The sequence below is a fragment of the Histoplasma capsulatum genome, genomic scaffold, assembly GCF_000149585.1.
Source record: "Histoplasma capsulatum NAm1 scaffold_9 genomic scaffold, whole genome shotgun sequence".
Lineage (NCBI taxonomy): Eukaryota > Fungi > Ascomycota > Eurotiomycetes > Onygenales > Ajellomycetaceae > Histoplasma > Histoplasma mississippiense.
In genome coordinates, this window is record NW_001813974.1 from 306,701 (window position 1) to 322,338 (window position 15,638).

A 15,638-nucleotide genomic window follows, 5' to 3' on the forward strand; every position below is an offset into this window, starting at 1 on the left:
ATGTACGTGTGTGTTTGTTTATTGCGACACAGGAAAACATACACACGCTGTACAAATCAAGGTGGGAAAGGGGACATGGAGATATCAGACTGCTTTGCCTATGCAGTCCGAAAATATATAACCATATATCGTATCAATATGCGTCTCGATTATTTTGACTAACGGAATAGAAAAGTGTAGCGTGTTGAGGTATAGATAAATATTTTGTTTTTGGCTGGAATCTTATGATGAACAGAGGGGAATACTTAACTAGCAAATTGCAGACAAGCCGGTCCAATAAACTTCCTCCGTTTTTCCTTTTCTTTCTTTACGCCAATGTTATCGGCCGTGTTCCGTTTCCCCAACGCCCTTTAACACAATGTTCGGTGTTCGGATATCCTTAGGCGACTCCCAGCTTGCGGAATACATCAGTTGACCTGCCCGTCATTCCACAAATTTTAGTTTAATATATAGTATAAAATGTTGATCTCTTCAAATCTGGATCCATAATGGAGATGTAAGCGAAACACAAATTCAGAAAATACTTCTCCGCACCCCACCATGGATAGTATGAAAACTCCAGGTATAAATGTCATGAGGATATAAGTCCATAAACAGATTTAACTTTTGAAGAAGGTGCTATTATGCCCTCGAATTCTCCTCTACTTTCCTGAAGGAAACCTTAGCCATGTTCTCTTCCCGCCAATACCATACAGCTGCAGTCACTGCCCCAGGTCCAACGGCAGCAATTCCCATCGCAATCACCAAAACCGCCACGCCTAGGTTAACTCGTGCCCTGCCAACTCGATTCATATCCCACACGGCCAGAATGCACCATACCGCCGTCGCGATCCAGAACACCCAAAAACCCGCAAGCCAGAGCATGCGGATATCTCCAAACACAACGAGTATAGATTGTAAACTGCTGCTGCTGTGTGGGGTGAAAATGTGTGAGATGGATATATCTAGATAACGAGGTGACAACGCGGTGGAGATGGTGAGGACATGGACTAGGGCGGCAACACTAAATGAATAGAGGTAGACGCGATTTAGGCATGGAATGTCCGGCATGGGCTTATCAGCGGGTGGAGTCCGGTGGCCGTCGGGGTAGAACATCGCGTATACTGTTGAAAAGACGATGAGAAGGGTGTTGACGTATGTATATAGGGGCGCGATGTAAGGTTAGGGCGATAGCTTCGGCTATGCAGTGGCCCGAATATCCCTTAAATAATAAGAGTGGAGGCAGGAGGTAGCCCAGAACTAGAGCTGGGACCAGTGTTTTCGCATAAGATGTTGGGACCTGGCGGGAGACGGGCCACCAGTAATGCACGTTTGATGATATGAGAATATATGCTGCGCAATGTAAGGGAGCGGCGACGGTGATGCCAAAGGCGTGATAGATGATGACCCAAAAAATTGTACTGAAGCTATTGAATGTGTTAATCTCGTTGTGTTTGGCCAACGGAAGGACTCAAGGGTAACTCACAATGTCAACAAGTTCAAACTGTTGCGTTTCCTGCAAGATTCAATTGTGGATATGGCAACTATGGGAAAAAGTGAGAAGTACAAATACATCTGGACAATGGTAAAGCAAGGTGTGACTTCCATGTTCCATGTTGCGTACTGTGGAAGGGAAATAATCAAAATCTTATCGAGAAATTCAATACCGGTGAATGGAGCTATGTTCGCCTTCTCGAATAAACCTGGTGCCCTTGCTAACACAGCCCAGATATCCATCGCCCAAAATTGAACAGCAGAAAGGGCCAAGAAAAATGAAGCCAACACCCAGCTGTACCAACCTCTACAGCAAGGGGGGCTAAGCAGGTCGGAGTCATATGGGACAAGGGTAATGTGAGGAGGGAGTTCGACATTCTCCAACCTTTGCGCCGGTGGACAAGACTCAGAGCTGTTGTTGATGACGCGATCTTTATGAACTCGCGGGAGTACGTATAATGCGACAAACCTGAGAAAAGGAGTTTCCAATGATTGCAGCCGCTGCTGGCTGTGGGACACTGCAATTAACCTCTTCACTGTCTTATGGCGGAGATCCTGGACTTCCTGGAAGATGTCTGAAATTTGAGAAGTGCTCAACTCATTAGAAATTGATTCATTGAGCGCTCGCACCAAAACATTGGTTAGAGCGGCGCCAGACTCAAGAGCTGAATTGCCGCCATGGCCAGCAATCGGGTGAAACTACACGAGCGTCAGCAGTTATTTGCAGATGTAAAACCAAATATGGTTATGGTTATCGAACCTTATGTGCCGAGTCCCCGATCGTTATGATGCGGTTGTGATGCCACTGCTGAACAATGTATTCAGGAAGGGCAGTCATATTACAGGTGACCTTCCCCTTTACGAGGTCCTTGAACTTCAGGTTAGGAGTGAGAATGTCGTTTTCGTGCCCCTGGATATGTCGTGATTCATCCTCCTTGCTGAATCGGGGGATACCTGCTCCGTAAGCACGATTCTGAAGCTTAAAAAAGTGAAACCAGTAGACACGGCCATGGAGCCCGCCCAGAATTCCATACGAATTGTTGCGTCGAAGCACACTAGTGAACGAGCCGATAGGCAGAGGGGAAGAAACCTTGGATATGCCAAATACGCAGCCATAGTCACACCGCATATCTTTCGTAAGTAACTAATGGTCAGCGTGCGGTCGGGTGTCAGTCAGTGAATTGAGGATGAGATTTACTCACTATCGAATTCTCTAACGGAGAAATGTCCTGGAGGAACTTCATTTGCTAGCCTCACCATTTCCCGGCGAACCGTGCTGTGGGTGCCATTCGCATCCAACGATGATATCCGCTGAGTACAGGTCCCCATTTTTCGTTGTGACAGTGACGCCATTTTGCAAGAGGGCAACATTACAGACAGCCTTTCCAGTCAAAACCTTCGATTTATCGAGATGCGAGTAGAGTATGTTTAAAGCCAACTGGCGTTCGAGAAATATGAGGGGATACCCATGCCTACAGAACATACAGATTTAGACAAAGCTATATACATGATAAGGGAGGCAAGGGGGAAGAAGAACTCACCGCTGGACAAAGGTGTTCTCAGCATCAGGAAAGGTGACCAGTAACTCACCCTTGTCATTTCACATTTCAAACTGGTCAACGGCACTGACCTGCTTGCGGAGCTCCTGATACACGCCCAGTTGGTCTAAGATACGAAGGCCATGTGGTTGGAAGCCGATGCTGGCACCAACCTGGGGTGCGATCTCTGGATACGCTTCGAGCAAGAGGAAGTCAATACCATGCTTCTGAAGCATATTGGCCAGGACTAGGCCAGCAATTCCTCCACCTACTATGAGAACCCGGAATTTCTTTTTGTTCTCCATCTCTCCTGGGGTTAGTTTTGCTGGGGTCCGCCCAGTTGATTATCCAGGCAGAGGAACTCACAGAGCAACAGTTGTTATTGAGATAAGATGTACGGATAGTACAGGATAATGTAACATAAATGGTTAACTTCCAGGAGGCCAGCAAAGAGAAACTATCTTCATAAGAAGCGTCTTAGGCATTTGGTCAAAGGTTATATCCCCGACTTCTGTGCTGTCCCTTCGTAGCGGCAGGAGACACAGTCCTGCAAGTTTCCACTGAATGCAACGGTCTGCAATATTGTCAGCAATTATAACGGTAGCAAGTAAATGTGACGTATGAAATGATTCACAAGAGCTGCAGTGCTGGTTGTAGTGATAGCACAATAAGAATGAATCGAGTATAGCGGGTTCAATGGCAAATATCTGAATGTCTATAGAGCATTAAATATGTGATAGTCAAATATGAACTTAACGGTAGTATCTACAACCCTAGTATCTCGTTGGTTGCTGTCGCGATGCGCTTGCTGGAATGCATAGATATAGTACTGTGAATATTGGATTGCCCTGTTCAGCATCGTAAAAGTTAGGCTTGATGGACTGAGTTTTTGCAACAAAATAAAATGCAAAGCAATAATGCCAAAAAGAAGCGGTAGCAGCGGAAATTCAAGATATACATTACTTAATTTATAAGCCAGTCCTCCGTCCTTTGAGACCTCCTCTATTTGCTAACAAGACTCCCCATGCACCAACCTTCCCGCAACCCATACAGCCTTAACATTTCTATCATCTCCATTCCAAACCCACTTCGCAATCTTCTCCTCCCACGACTCCCACCCAAAAACATCCACATTACTGTTGTATCGCCCACGATTGAAAATATCGTCACGAACGCCCTCACCGTCGTCGTCAACAGCCTCCCCAATTTCCACCATCTGCGCATCCCAATACATACCCACCTCAAACCCACCGATTACATCCTGTAAACCGACAACCCCCGCCCCGCCACGGGTAGCCAAATACAAGCCCTCTTCAACGCCGATCTTCTCGCGACCAGCCCCCTTTCCACCCCTACTTGGCCCAGCGGCCGCACTGCCATTGCTGTTTCCAAATGGAACGAGCCGCGAGACAAGACATGCCTGTCTCACCGCCTCGAGAACGCTCGGGCTCCAGCCGCCGGATACATCCGTCCCAAGGCCGACAGTGATTCCCTCATCGAGCAAATCACGCACGGGACACAGGCCCGAGCCAATTGCGGAGTTGGAGGCAGGACAATGCGCCACGGCCGAGCGGCGGGCGGCGAGGAGCACGCGCTCGTCGGCGGAAAGATGAACGGCATGCGCGAGGATGGTATGAGGAGTCAGAAGTCCAGCGGAATCGTAGACATCCGCGTAGGATTTGGAGGTGGGGAAGAGCTTCGCAACGAGAGCAATTTCGTTGAGGTTTTCGGAGATGTGGGTTTGGATTGGAGTGGGAGGGGAGGTGGAGGCGGCAAGGGCGCCAAGGTCGCTGAGGGCTTTGGGGGTGCAGGAGGGGGCGAAGCGCGGGGTGATGATTGGCCTGATCAGGGCGGAAGATGGGTCGAGAGCGCGGATGTGGGCGATTGTGGCTTTTGTAGCGGAGAGGGAGGAGGCTGCGGATTCGTCGCGGTAGTATTCTGGGCAGATAGCGGAGTTATCCATGCAGACGCGGCCGACGAGGGCGCGCTGACCCTTGGCGTGGCAGATTGTGGCGAGGAGGTTGGTGGCAGGGACATGGATGGTTGCGTAGTAGGCAGCACAGGTGGTGCCATGGGAGAGGGTGCGGGATACGACGCGATTGTAGACCGTGCGGGCAGACAGCGGAGGTTCCGAGGGATTATCCTTGTTGCCGAAGGAGGATTCCAGTGGAAAGGTGTATGTTTCTAGCCAGTCCAGGAGAGTGGAAGACCCGAATATGCCAGAGTTGGGATACTGGGGTGCATGGATGTGGGAGTCTGGAAGGAATAGTTAGTATACAGCCAAATTTCAGGGCATGGATGCAGAGAAGAAATAGCATGAGCATACCAATAAACCCCGGGAAAAAGAACCCATTCCTCTTCGCTCGAGCTTTCACAATGGTCACCAACTCTCCAACTCCGCCAACGCTTCCCTGGTCTTGGATCTCGACCCTCCAGCCCATCCTCTTAATTAACCCCGCCAACCCCTCTTCATCCTTGACCGTCCAGTCAAATCCTTTAATTTTCCCATCCGCCTGCGAAACCCACAACGCACCATGGTTAATAGACAATCTATGTTTTGGCGGCGAAGTGGCCGTGGCAGGCTCATCTGGCTGGCGCGGGAGTTGGATGAAAACACCATAGTAAACGGCGTAAGCGTAGGGTGCCATAATAGTTATCAAAACAAGATCCAATGGTCTCTATAACCCCGTTTGGATAGATATACGTGTCTGAAGCCAGCAAGCAAATGATGAGAAAGTCCCCCCGCGCACGAGCAGGGGGAAATTTGCCGGTAGATAGACAGCGCGAGAACCGATGGAACGCAAGGAGAGATTCAGATCATCATCTTGAAACGTGATTTCACGTTCGAGCAACGTTGTGCGTAAGCCAAATCAATACTGATACCTTTGCACGCCGCAATAAGTTATCTATCTCGAGCCAAGGCAGAGAGACCAAGCACAGCGCAGCCCAAAACCCAATTCAGCCCCGCCAATTTTCCAAATAAGTTAGAGAATGTTCATTGTATCTGAGACTGAAGACAGCAGAACGAAACATAGGAAATAGCCGCAGACAGCGCGACACGGAGCAATGCTACAACTAGCTATGTGATATGAAGATTGATATCAGGAAGCTCCAGCGTTGTTTAGCTTTCGGCCATGGCGACACGTGATATCAAACTCTGACTTAACCAGCCTCAGGGGACAGGAGATATGCGGTGTTTTGCATGAAGACTGCGGCCGAGGACTTGAATTTAAGCATAGCGCATCGCTAACTACTAACTACTCCGATATGAGGAAGAGCTGGACGTACGCGGCGGAGGATGTCATGCAATCTATGCTTTTAAGGAATGATATTCGAGGATGCAGGAGAAAGATATATACTACACATAAAGTAAAAAGCAAAGTAAAACGCAAGTCAAAAATCAAAGATCAAAAATAAAAACAGACGTAAATACATATTTATACGACATTGTCAAGCCAAGACAGCAAATTTTTGTAGATGTTAATATATATACGCAAAATGGAAGATGAAAGGGGCAAAAAACGGATCTAGTAACATTGCCGTAGGAGGTGGAATTAAGCGGAGAAGGGAAATACAGAGGAGGGGGCTTAGAAATGGTGGTTAAACGCCATGTCATATCTTATAATTAGGGCAGGGGAAGGTGGTTTCGTTGAAGACCATGGTTATTCGTGGATGGGTATGTACGTTCTATTTCGTTTCCTCGGGAAAAAGTGTGAATAGGTGGGGAGTAGTTTAGGTGGAGAGGAGGGAGATAGGGAGTGGGAGCTTGAGGGAGTAATACGTAGGCATGAATGTATAGATTGTCGATGGGGAAGTGGATGGTGATACATGGCAGCGAGGGCGTTACTATGACCCCTGACCCCTAGAGGTATTACCACTTTTACTATCCAACATATTTTACTCGACAATCTCCTCCACAGGGCCACAGGTGCAGAAGAGGTTTTGATCGCCGAACGCTAGAAAGAACCTGTTAGCAAAGATCTACGGGGAGAGATTTTGGAAGATAACATAAACAAATCTGCAAAACTCACCATCATCCACCCTCGTCACACTCGGCCAAAACTTTTTCTCCAACAGCCATGGCACAGGATATGCCGCCTGCTCCCGTGAATACGGCCGATCCCACTCCTTCGTCACCAACAAATCTCTCTGCGTATGTGGCGCCATCTTCAACACATTCCCTTCTTTCGGCTGCTGGCCGGCCTCGATGGCCGCAATCTCCGCGCGGATCGCAATAAGCGCATCGCAGAACCGGTCCAGCTCCTCCTTACTCTCTGACTCCGTAGGCTCGATCATCAGCGTGTTAGCCACGGGCCAGGACATGGTGGGCGCATGGAAGCCGAAATCCTGCAGCCGCTTGGCGATGTCGATAGCCTCGATGCCCGCCGTGGCCTTGAACTTGCGCGTATCAAGGATGAACTCGTGGGCGCAGCGTCCGTGCGCGTTTGTGTAGAGGATTGGGTAGTGGGGTTTCAGGCGGGCGAGGATGTAGTTTGCATTAAGGATTGTAATCTTTGTAGCGTGTGTTAGGCCCTTGGCGCCCATCATGTTGATGTATGAGAATGTGATGGGGAGGATGCTGGCGCTACCCCAAGGTGCAGCGCTGATGGGTGGCGCCGGATTAGGAGTTGCGCGTCGCGATTGTAGGTGTTCACTGAGTGGGTGGGATGGGAGGAATGGGCGGAGGTGTTCGGCTACTCCGATGGGGCCGACACCGGGTCCACCACCGCCGTGGGGAATACAGAAGGTCTTGTGGAGATTAAGATGGCAGACGTCGGCACCGATTTCGCCGGGTGAGCACAAACCGATCTGTGCGTTCAGGTTGGCGCCGTCCATATAGACTTGACCACCATTTTCGTGGACGATCTTGCATGCTTCTTTGACCCCTTCCTCGAAGACGCCGAATGTGCTGGGATAGGTAATCATTATCGCTGCTAGTTGATCCTTATGCTTCTCACACTTCGCTTTGAGGTCAGCCAGGTCAAGATTTCCTGTCGTCATGTCGCATTTGACGGATAATACTTTCATGCCAGCCATAGCAGCACTTGCTGGGTTGGTTCCATGAGCAGACACGGGGATCAGGCACAGGTTTCTCTTCCCAGGGGTACCAACTGCATCTTGGTACATCTTAATCGCCCTGAGACCAGCGAATTCACCCTGCGCCCCAGAGTTGGGTTGCACCGTAACCTCAGCCATGCCAGTAATGTCAGCCAGCTGCCGTTCGAGGTCCTCGATCATGTTCTGGTAGCCGGTAACGCGCTCTGACGGGGTAAATGGGTGCATTGAGGAAAATTCTGGCCAGCTGATCGGAAGCATTTCTGTGGTCGCGTTCAATTTCATCGTGCAAGATCCTAGCGGAATCATGGAGTGTGCCAGTGACAAGTCCTTCGATCCAAGATGCGTAATGTACCGTAGCATTTCAGTTTCGGAATGGTATGAGTTAAAGACTGGATGTGTCAAGTATGGAGATGTTCGCTTGATACTAGCGGGGATTTGCAATTCAGGAATAACTTTGCTAATATTAAGTAGGTCCACCGGTTCTCCCTTGGGGGCAGTCTTTCCAAATACCGACAGCAAATCTTTAAGCTCCTCAACACCGATAGTCTCATCCAAGGAGATACCAACGGTGGTCGGGTTTATTCTTCTCAAATAGACAGAAGACTCCAGTGCGGCCTCCACCAGCGAATCGGCTTCTGCGCTGCTTTTTAATTCTACCGTCAGAGTATCAAAAATTGCACCGTTGCTTGCAGTATTTCCCTTAATTGGAACCGAGTAGCCGATGGCGCAAAGCTTCTCACGAAGCAATCCAGTCAACGACCTGATGCGTTGGGCAATCGCCTTCAAGCCTTCAGGACCGTGGTATACCGCGTAGAAGGCGCTCATGTTTGCAAGCAAAGCCTGAGCTGTGCAGATGTTGCTAGTCGCCTTTTCACGGCGAATATGTTGCTCCCGAGTTTGGAGGGCAAGGCGGAGAGCTCGGTTTCCTAGTCGATCCTTGGAGACACCCACAATACGACCGGGAATTTTCCGCATGTACTTGTCTGCACAAGCGAAGAAAGCAGCATGGGGGCCACCGAATCCCATAGGTACGCCAAATCGTTGGGCGGATCCGAAGGCGATGTCTGCGCTAAATTCCCCTGGAGGCTTCAACAAGGTCAGGGCAAGAAGATCCGTCGCCACGGCAAAGGTGCCACCAATTTCATGAATTTTGTCGCTTAGCGATTGGAAATCAAAAATGCCTCCTTCAGTATCGGGGTACTGCGCAAGCACACCAATCAAGCGATCACCTTGGTCTTTGACCAGCTTAAAATCCTCGGCCATGATGTCACCAACCACCAATTTGATTCCGAAGCCCTCTGCTCGCGACTGCATAACAGCAATGGTCTGTGGGTGGCACAAGTGGGAAACAACGTACGACTTTCCATCTTTCTTCTGCCTGTGAGCTGGCATCGTCGCCCACGACATGGTCATAGCTTCAGCAGCGGCAGTAGCTTCATCCAGGACCGAGGCATTGGCAACAGGTAGACCAGTCAGATCCGCAGTAAGCGTCTGGAAGTTAAGCAATGATTCCAATCGCCCCTGACTGATTTCTGCCTGATAGGGAGTATAGCTGGTATACCAGAGAGGGTTCTCCAGGACATTCCGCTGGATTACGGGAGGAACAATGGTGTTATAATATCCGCAGCCGATATACGATTTCCCGCTGGCATCAATGTCTTTCTTGTACTTCTGCATCAATTTGATCATGTCGGATTCCCCAAGCCCACCATGGACAGAGTCCGCGTGTAATCTCGATGAACCATTTGGCGTTGTGACCTCCAGATCCTTGGCAGATATGATATCCGCGGGGAGGACCTGTTGAACGAATTCGTCCAGGGAACTTGCAGGAGGGTCAAGAGCTGCTAGCATTTGCTCCGCTGTCTCCGGGGATGGGCCAATGTGTCTGCGCGGAAAGGTATCGAGAGGTTGCAGGAGGTTGCGGGGTTGCAGCGCGCCATGGTCAGAGAGGGAGCTGCTATGGACATGTCTGCGAGAGGAATACCAAGTTGGCGGTTTGGGAGACGCCAATTGCAAGCACTGCCTGTAAGCAGTTAATGGGGATAGTCGAGCAACTCCCACAGCAGTAGCAGTAGCTCGAGGATAGCAGCGGGCTAGCTGTCGACCTCCGCCACGCAGCAGAACGGAGGACGGAGCCGCCATAACGCTGCCCAGGGAGAGCAAAGTGGGATGACTCCTCGAAATAAATGTGTCAAACGTCGCGGCGCAGAGACCTGACAGATATACTAAACGAAGGATTAATTGAAAGCACAGGGCTTGAAAAGAATGACACCAGAAACACAAAGGAGAGAGAAAAGAGAGAGAAAAAAATTAAGCAGAGGGAGGATCAGATATCACATATCGTGTATTGCCGTGACAGTACGCTATCATACAGAGAAATACACACCGTACGCGCCAATACGGACGGATCTCGGCCGATATAGTGCATGCTGATTGGCGGAATACTCAAGACAAACCTCGGCTCGGGAAAGTCACGTGAGTAAATGCCGGAGCAATGAGGCGGGGAGAAGAAAAATGGCATAGCATTGTTTCATTCGACGTATTTTTATTCGGTAATATGGAGATTGCTGACGCGGAAATACAGCTTCTTACCATACCATACCATACCCTGCCAGTTGCTTGCCCGGGGTCTCGGCTCAGATTCGGCAACAAGCGCAGTCATTCAAAAATATGTCGATGTGGGTGACGGGTCTGATGAAGTATATGAATAGATATGAACATGCTGGAATGCGCGCAGTAGTTCCTCTGGAAAACAACTTGTGGCTAGCGAAGGCCTGAAGCTGTTGAATCTAGATAGCTCTTATAACTAAATTAGTTATCAAAGGCGCCTGCTTAGCTTTACCCTCCAGCTCTTCGACGAAACAGCAGCAATTGCTCTCAAATCCCCATATCCACGCTGTAAAAAGCCATCCGTCCTATCTTGACCGCACACCAGTCCGGCTCTACTCAACAACGACCTCGACCTTGGTCTTATCTACATTGAAAACCACACATCAGCTGAGAAGGAGAGGGATTCCTGCCATATCATATGGGAATGATATACGTAGAGGCAGGTGCATGCGCAGCGATCATGCATAGACGCAAACAAACGAGTCACAACTTACAGAAAGCAACATGGTCCTTGATATTCCGCGCTGCCTCGGACGGCTCTGCGTAATACCACACGACATCAGATATGACAGTGCCAGTCTCTGTGTAACAGATTCATGCCTTAGTTTAAGTTGTGTTCATCGGCCTTCTCTCTCCCATTCTAACTATATCGATATATGTATATGTGTAATGCATACCCTGGAGAGAAATATCATAATACGACGCAGCCCCCTTCCAGGGACAGAAAGTCGATGAATCAGATTCTATCAGGCGAAAGGTCCCTGTGCCATCTTTCAGCGACGAACGGGGGAACTACACACGCATATACCTTGGTATTAGCTATCTTATATGTCATATCTCGTCAATGATCAATGGACAGGATCTTTACGTAGACGTTCCCCTCGACTGTCTCCCAAGTATCCGTCTCGGCAAGGATGGTATTCCCGATCTTCGCTACGGCGCGGGGCATACTGGATGATACTGTGGATGATGTTCTTCTCTATTAATTATATCTAACCTAGCAACGATATTCCGAAATAGAGAATACGGATGATAATTGATTGATTGAAAGGGTCGCGATCGAGCGAAGACGGGCGGAGGGAAGTCGTTGGGGATGACGTCAGAGGGGCTGCGTGCTTCTCCAACTAACTATTTGGGCCCTAACTTGATAAAAAGGAAAAGAAAAGAGAAGAAAGAAAAGCACAATTCATCTAGTTAAAACCCATTCTATCTAAGGGACCGGCTTGTACTCCTCAATTACACTCTTTGGTTTCACATATCGGAGGTCATACTTGTACTTGACGCTCAACCCGAACGCAGGCGGGCCTCCGATCTCAAGCCCCCGTTTTGTTGTCCACAGCGTGTGCGGAGCGGCTGCCATGAGAATGATTTTGAGGCCATACCTAAATATACAATGTTAGCGAAATGATGACGGCTGCAGAAGATATTCGTGGCGATTAATTTTTTTCTTCACGCACCTGTATTCCGGAGTCCCTACGGCCTCGCCTGTTGATACGTCGAGGAGCATGATCAAGTCCGGAACTACGGCGAGGTACTTGTTGCAGGAGAGTTAGTTATTACATCAAAAATACATATAAGCAAGCAGTGGAAGTCACCTCCTCAGATCCATCGGAGTAAATCCCCTTGGCGCTCAGGTTCTCATTGACAAATTCAACAACCACCCGCTCCGGACCATGAGACACCTCCATGTCACCCACCCCTAACTCATCGGGCGACAGTTGCTGCAGAACGACCTTCCCAGTCGTATGCGCGGTAGAGGACAAGCTATGTTCAACGCTGATGATTTTTCCGCGAAATACCACCTTCGCGCTCTGCGCACCGCCGAACTCGCGAATGATATCATCCATCACGGAGAACAGTTGGCCCCTTTGCCTCGCCAGGGAGACTGCCCGGCCAAGTCGCCAGGCTAGAGAGTGTGTGTTGAGGATGCCAAAGCGTCGCATGTCGGAGCCGCTTATGGGAACTCCGGTGGCGCCTGCGGCGGAACTAGAGGCAGGTTAAATATAGTGATATTACCGCGAGCTTAGAACGAAGGGTTTTCAAAGGTATGGAAACTGGAATGGAGAAAAAAAGAGAGTAGGCAGGGGGGGGGGGGGGGGTTCATACCCCATTTCAACGCATGTAGACCGTATAGCATAATCGGCTGCCTGCACATCTGGCTGAGTAGCTGGGATGATTACATTCCTGCCTGTGCCGCTGGACAAGGCCACGGGGAACAGTTTGTTGATGTCCGTCGAGTCAACGAAGCTCGTCATCTTCTCGAAATTAGGATACGCCCTTCCTGTATTTCCACACAACGTTTATCAGTACGTAAATGTTGAAGGCAAGGGTGTGAAAGATAAATATATATACCCATCAAATCACCATCGACACAGGGTAAATTGTAATACTTCGATGATGCCCATATAAGCGGCTGCAGCCCATTGCTTCCCCCGACCTCGACCGCCAAGATGCTGTCATATTTCGTCTCCAGCTCCTTTTCCATTGTTTGCAAGGCGTGCAACACCAGGTCGCCACCAGGTCGCTCGTCCGCCACAGCAGGAGATCCCACCGCACCCACGGGGACAAGAACTGCATCCGCAGCAAGCGAAAAAGCATCGACAATTGTTAAATTTCTCCCTTCCTCAACTAAGTTGACGACTTCGAGGTACGTCGAGTATGGGGAGCCGCCGCCGCCGCAGCCGAGAATATAGCAACCGATGGATATGAATTCAACGTCAAGTTTGGAGAGTAGCCATTTTCCAGACGAATCGATAGAAGGTCTGTATTTGGAAATATCAACCACTGGCTCAGTTAGGCGGTTAGGCTGCAGGTTGTTGTCAATAGTTTTTATTTCTTCATATCCAGGCCCACCCTCAGGAGCTGGGGCCCCTAGCTGATTCTCCTTAAAGGAGGAGTAGAACCGCGCGTGGTCTGCCGGGCAGGCGACTTCGATCAAAACCTGCTTTGCATTTTCCATGTAAGGGACACCCACGACCTCATCCTTGGTAACCACGGCCCCGGAGATATCAGCACCCCTACCCTCGGCATCTGCAAGCGCAGCAGCTTTCACCTCTGTCTTTACGAACTCCACAGAGGCGCTGTCAGCCATTTTTTCCGCCTTGCCGCCAATCTGGGCGATAGCAGCGCCTACCGCATTGGCTACCCCTGCGAGCTCGGGGATGACAATTTTGCTGACTCCTTCTAAACGGTCTGGACATAGCACCGCGCCCCCGCCAACGAGGATGACACTGCAGGGCTCTGCCGAGGTCTTCACTCTGTCGACTAGGTTTTCCAGCATTGCTTGTATCCTGGCTCTCGCGTTGTCAACTGTCGTTCGTGAAAGGACAGGTTTTGTCGTGCCGACGGATGCACCTGATAGGACGGCGACGTCCGTGGCGGTTGGCATTGTACCGCCGAAACAAAGCGCCTTGGTAGTGATCTCATGTCCAACACTGCCCGGTCCCACAAACACGTTTTCCCCATCTTCACTCGTGCGCACCAATGAGCCTCCTCCAAGGGCAATGCTTTCAACTTGAAGAACTTCAAGGTTGACCTTGATTCCAGCAATTTCCGTGCGCGAGCTGGCGAGTCTTGGGTAGCCATTACGCAAGAGGAAGCCGACGTCTGTCGTAGTGCCGCCGATATCGACCACCACAGCTCCATCGCTGTCAAGTAGGCATTGTCCTGCCAAGTACGCAGCACCCCGAATAGAATTCGTTGCTCCTGATGAGAAAATTCTGATGGGGAACTGAACGGCCTCCGAGAACGAGAGCAGATGACCGGTGTTAGCCGTAAGATACAACGGACACCTGAGACCCAGTTGCGACATAGCTTGCATAAACCCGCGGATCGTTCTCCGTGCAAAATTAATGATGGAGGCATTAAGAATCGCCGCATTCTCTCGAGCCAACAAGCCACTCCCAGAGATCTCGTGGGAGCAGACGATGTTAACATCGTCGCCAAGTTTGGAGCGGAGCATTTCCCGAACCTGCGCTTCTTGTCGATATTTCGTATCCATCGGAGACCCGATGCCCGCCACGACAACATTCTTTAGATTTTTAGAGCGGATTATCTGCGCCTGCTCCGCAATGGCCTCAGCGTCAATATCAGCAATACGCGTGCCATCGATATTGCAACCTCCAGGCACAATGGCGGCGTGACCCTTGATGATCCCTTTTAGCGCAGATGGCCAGTCGATGAAGGAAGGAGTCTGGCTGGAGAAATTGTACGACGCGAGACGAATGACGGCTACTTTCTCCAGCCTTGACGCATCGTGCTCGAGAATTGCATTGAGGAAATGGGTTGTCCCAATAGTCACTGCGGCAATATTCTTCTCATTTTCGGGCGCCTTGCGGAGAAGGTCTGTCAGAGTCTTCCGGACGCCCAGGGTGACGTTTGCAGCAGTGGGGGACTTGTTCCATGAAATGACTGACTTTGGCCCTGTATGTTTAGTGTCTAATAGCACAGCGTCGGTGTTTGTTCCTCCGACATCCACGCCGATGACGAGCGAAGGGCCAGCTGGCGGCGTTGGTGTCATCATGATAGATGGTCAATAAGGAGGAGCACCCACTGCAGGAGGGAGAACAGAATGTTCGTTGTGAGATAGAGATGACTAACACCACAAGATTAAGAAAGAAAATGTAACATAAAGCATACAATTAATTAGCTCGACATCGGATCAAACGACGTAGTTAGAAACGCAGAGACCGTTGCATGCGATGTTATCAAAGCGAGTCGCAGATCTGATAAGATTAAGTTATCTCCAGCCGCGGCTCGCTCCCGCGTCCAATTGCCCAATCAGCGTAAGTTCATCCAGAGCCAGACTCGCATCCGACATCATTTCCACTCTCCACTGGGAGAGAACATCCTCTTCGCACCAGCATAACTAGCTGGTTGGAAGTGCGCTGTTCAACACGGGCTCGTTGCGGTACTATCGGTGGGGGGTCGGAGACACCAATTTATCTGAAGGAAGCCATG

At 49.9% G+C, this 15,638-nt stretch overlaps 5 protein-coding genes across 5 annotated transcripts; 1 reads left to right on the top strand and 4 right to left on the bottom strand.

Moving 5' to 3' along the window:
* Positions 1-667: 667 nt before the first annotated feature.
* On the top strand, positions 668-1,834 carry HCAG_07569 (predicted protein; the record flags this gene model as incomplete). Its single annotated transcript, XM_001537210.1, has 4 exons — positions 668-887; positions 1,033-1,098; positions 1,347-1,574; positions 1,734-1,834. The coding sequence occupies 4 exons, from the start codon at positions 668-670 to the stop codon at positions 1,832-1,834; spliced, it is 615 nt and encodes a 204-aa protein (XP_001537260.1).
* Positions 1,835-2,224: 390 nt separating this feature from the next.
* On the bottom strand, positions 2,225-5,659 carry HCAG_07570 (predicted protein; the record flags this gene model as incomplete). Its single annotated transcript, XM_001537211.1, has 7 exons — positions 2,225-2,604; positions 2,731-2,945; positions 3,015-3,064; positions 3,104-3,301; positions 3,781-3,859; positions 4,046-5,267; positions 5,338-5,659. 7 exons carry the CDS (start codon positions 5,657-5,659, stop codon positions 2,225-2,227), a joined length of 2,466 nt encoding a protein of 821 aa, XP_001537261.1.
* A 1,249-nt stretch (positions 5,660-6,908) lies between these two features.
* On the bottom strand, positions 6,909-10,731 carry HCAG_07571 (glycine dehydrogenase, mitochondrial precursor; the record flags this gene model as incomplete). Its single annotated transcript, XM_001537212.1, has 3 exons — positions 6,909-6,967; positions 7,043-10,282; positions 10,662-10,731. The coding sequence occupies 3 exons, from the start codon at positions 10,729-10,731 to the stop codon at positions 6,909-6,911; spliced, it is 3,369 nt and encodes a 1,122-aa protein (XP_001537262.1).
* A 280-nt stretch (positions 10,732-11,011) lies between these two features.
* Positions 11,012-11,628, bottom strand: HCAG_07572 (predicted protein; the record flags this gene model as incomplete). The annotated part of the gene is made up of 4 exons (XM_001537213.1): positions 11,012-11,043; positions 11,174-11,260; positions 11,357-11,471; positions 11,548-11,628. 4 exons carry the CDS (start codon positions 11,626-11,628, stop codon positions 11,012-11,014), a joined length of 315 nt encoding a protein of 104 aa, XP_001537263.1.
* A 261-nt stretch (positions 11,629-11,889) lies between these two features.
* HCAG_07573 (predicted protein) lies at positions 11,890-15,198 on the bottom strand (the record flags this gene model as incomplete). Its single annotated transcript, XM_001537214.1, has 5 exons — positions 11,890-12,061; positions 12,137-12,213; positions 12,275-12,665; positions 12,786-12,960; positions 13,032-15,198. 5 exons carry the CDS (start codon positions 15,196-15,198, stop codon positions 11,890-11,892), a joined length of 2,982 nt encoding a protein of 993 aa, XP_001537264.1.
* Positions 15,199-15,638: the final 440 nt, after the last annotated feature.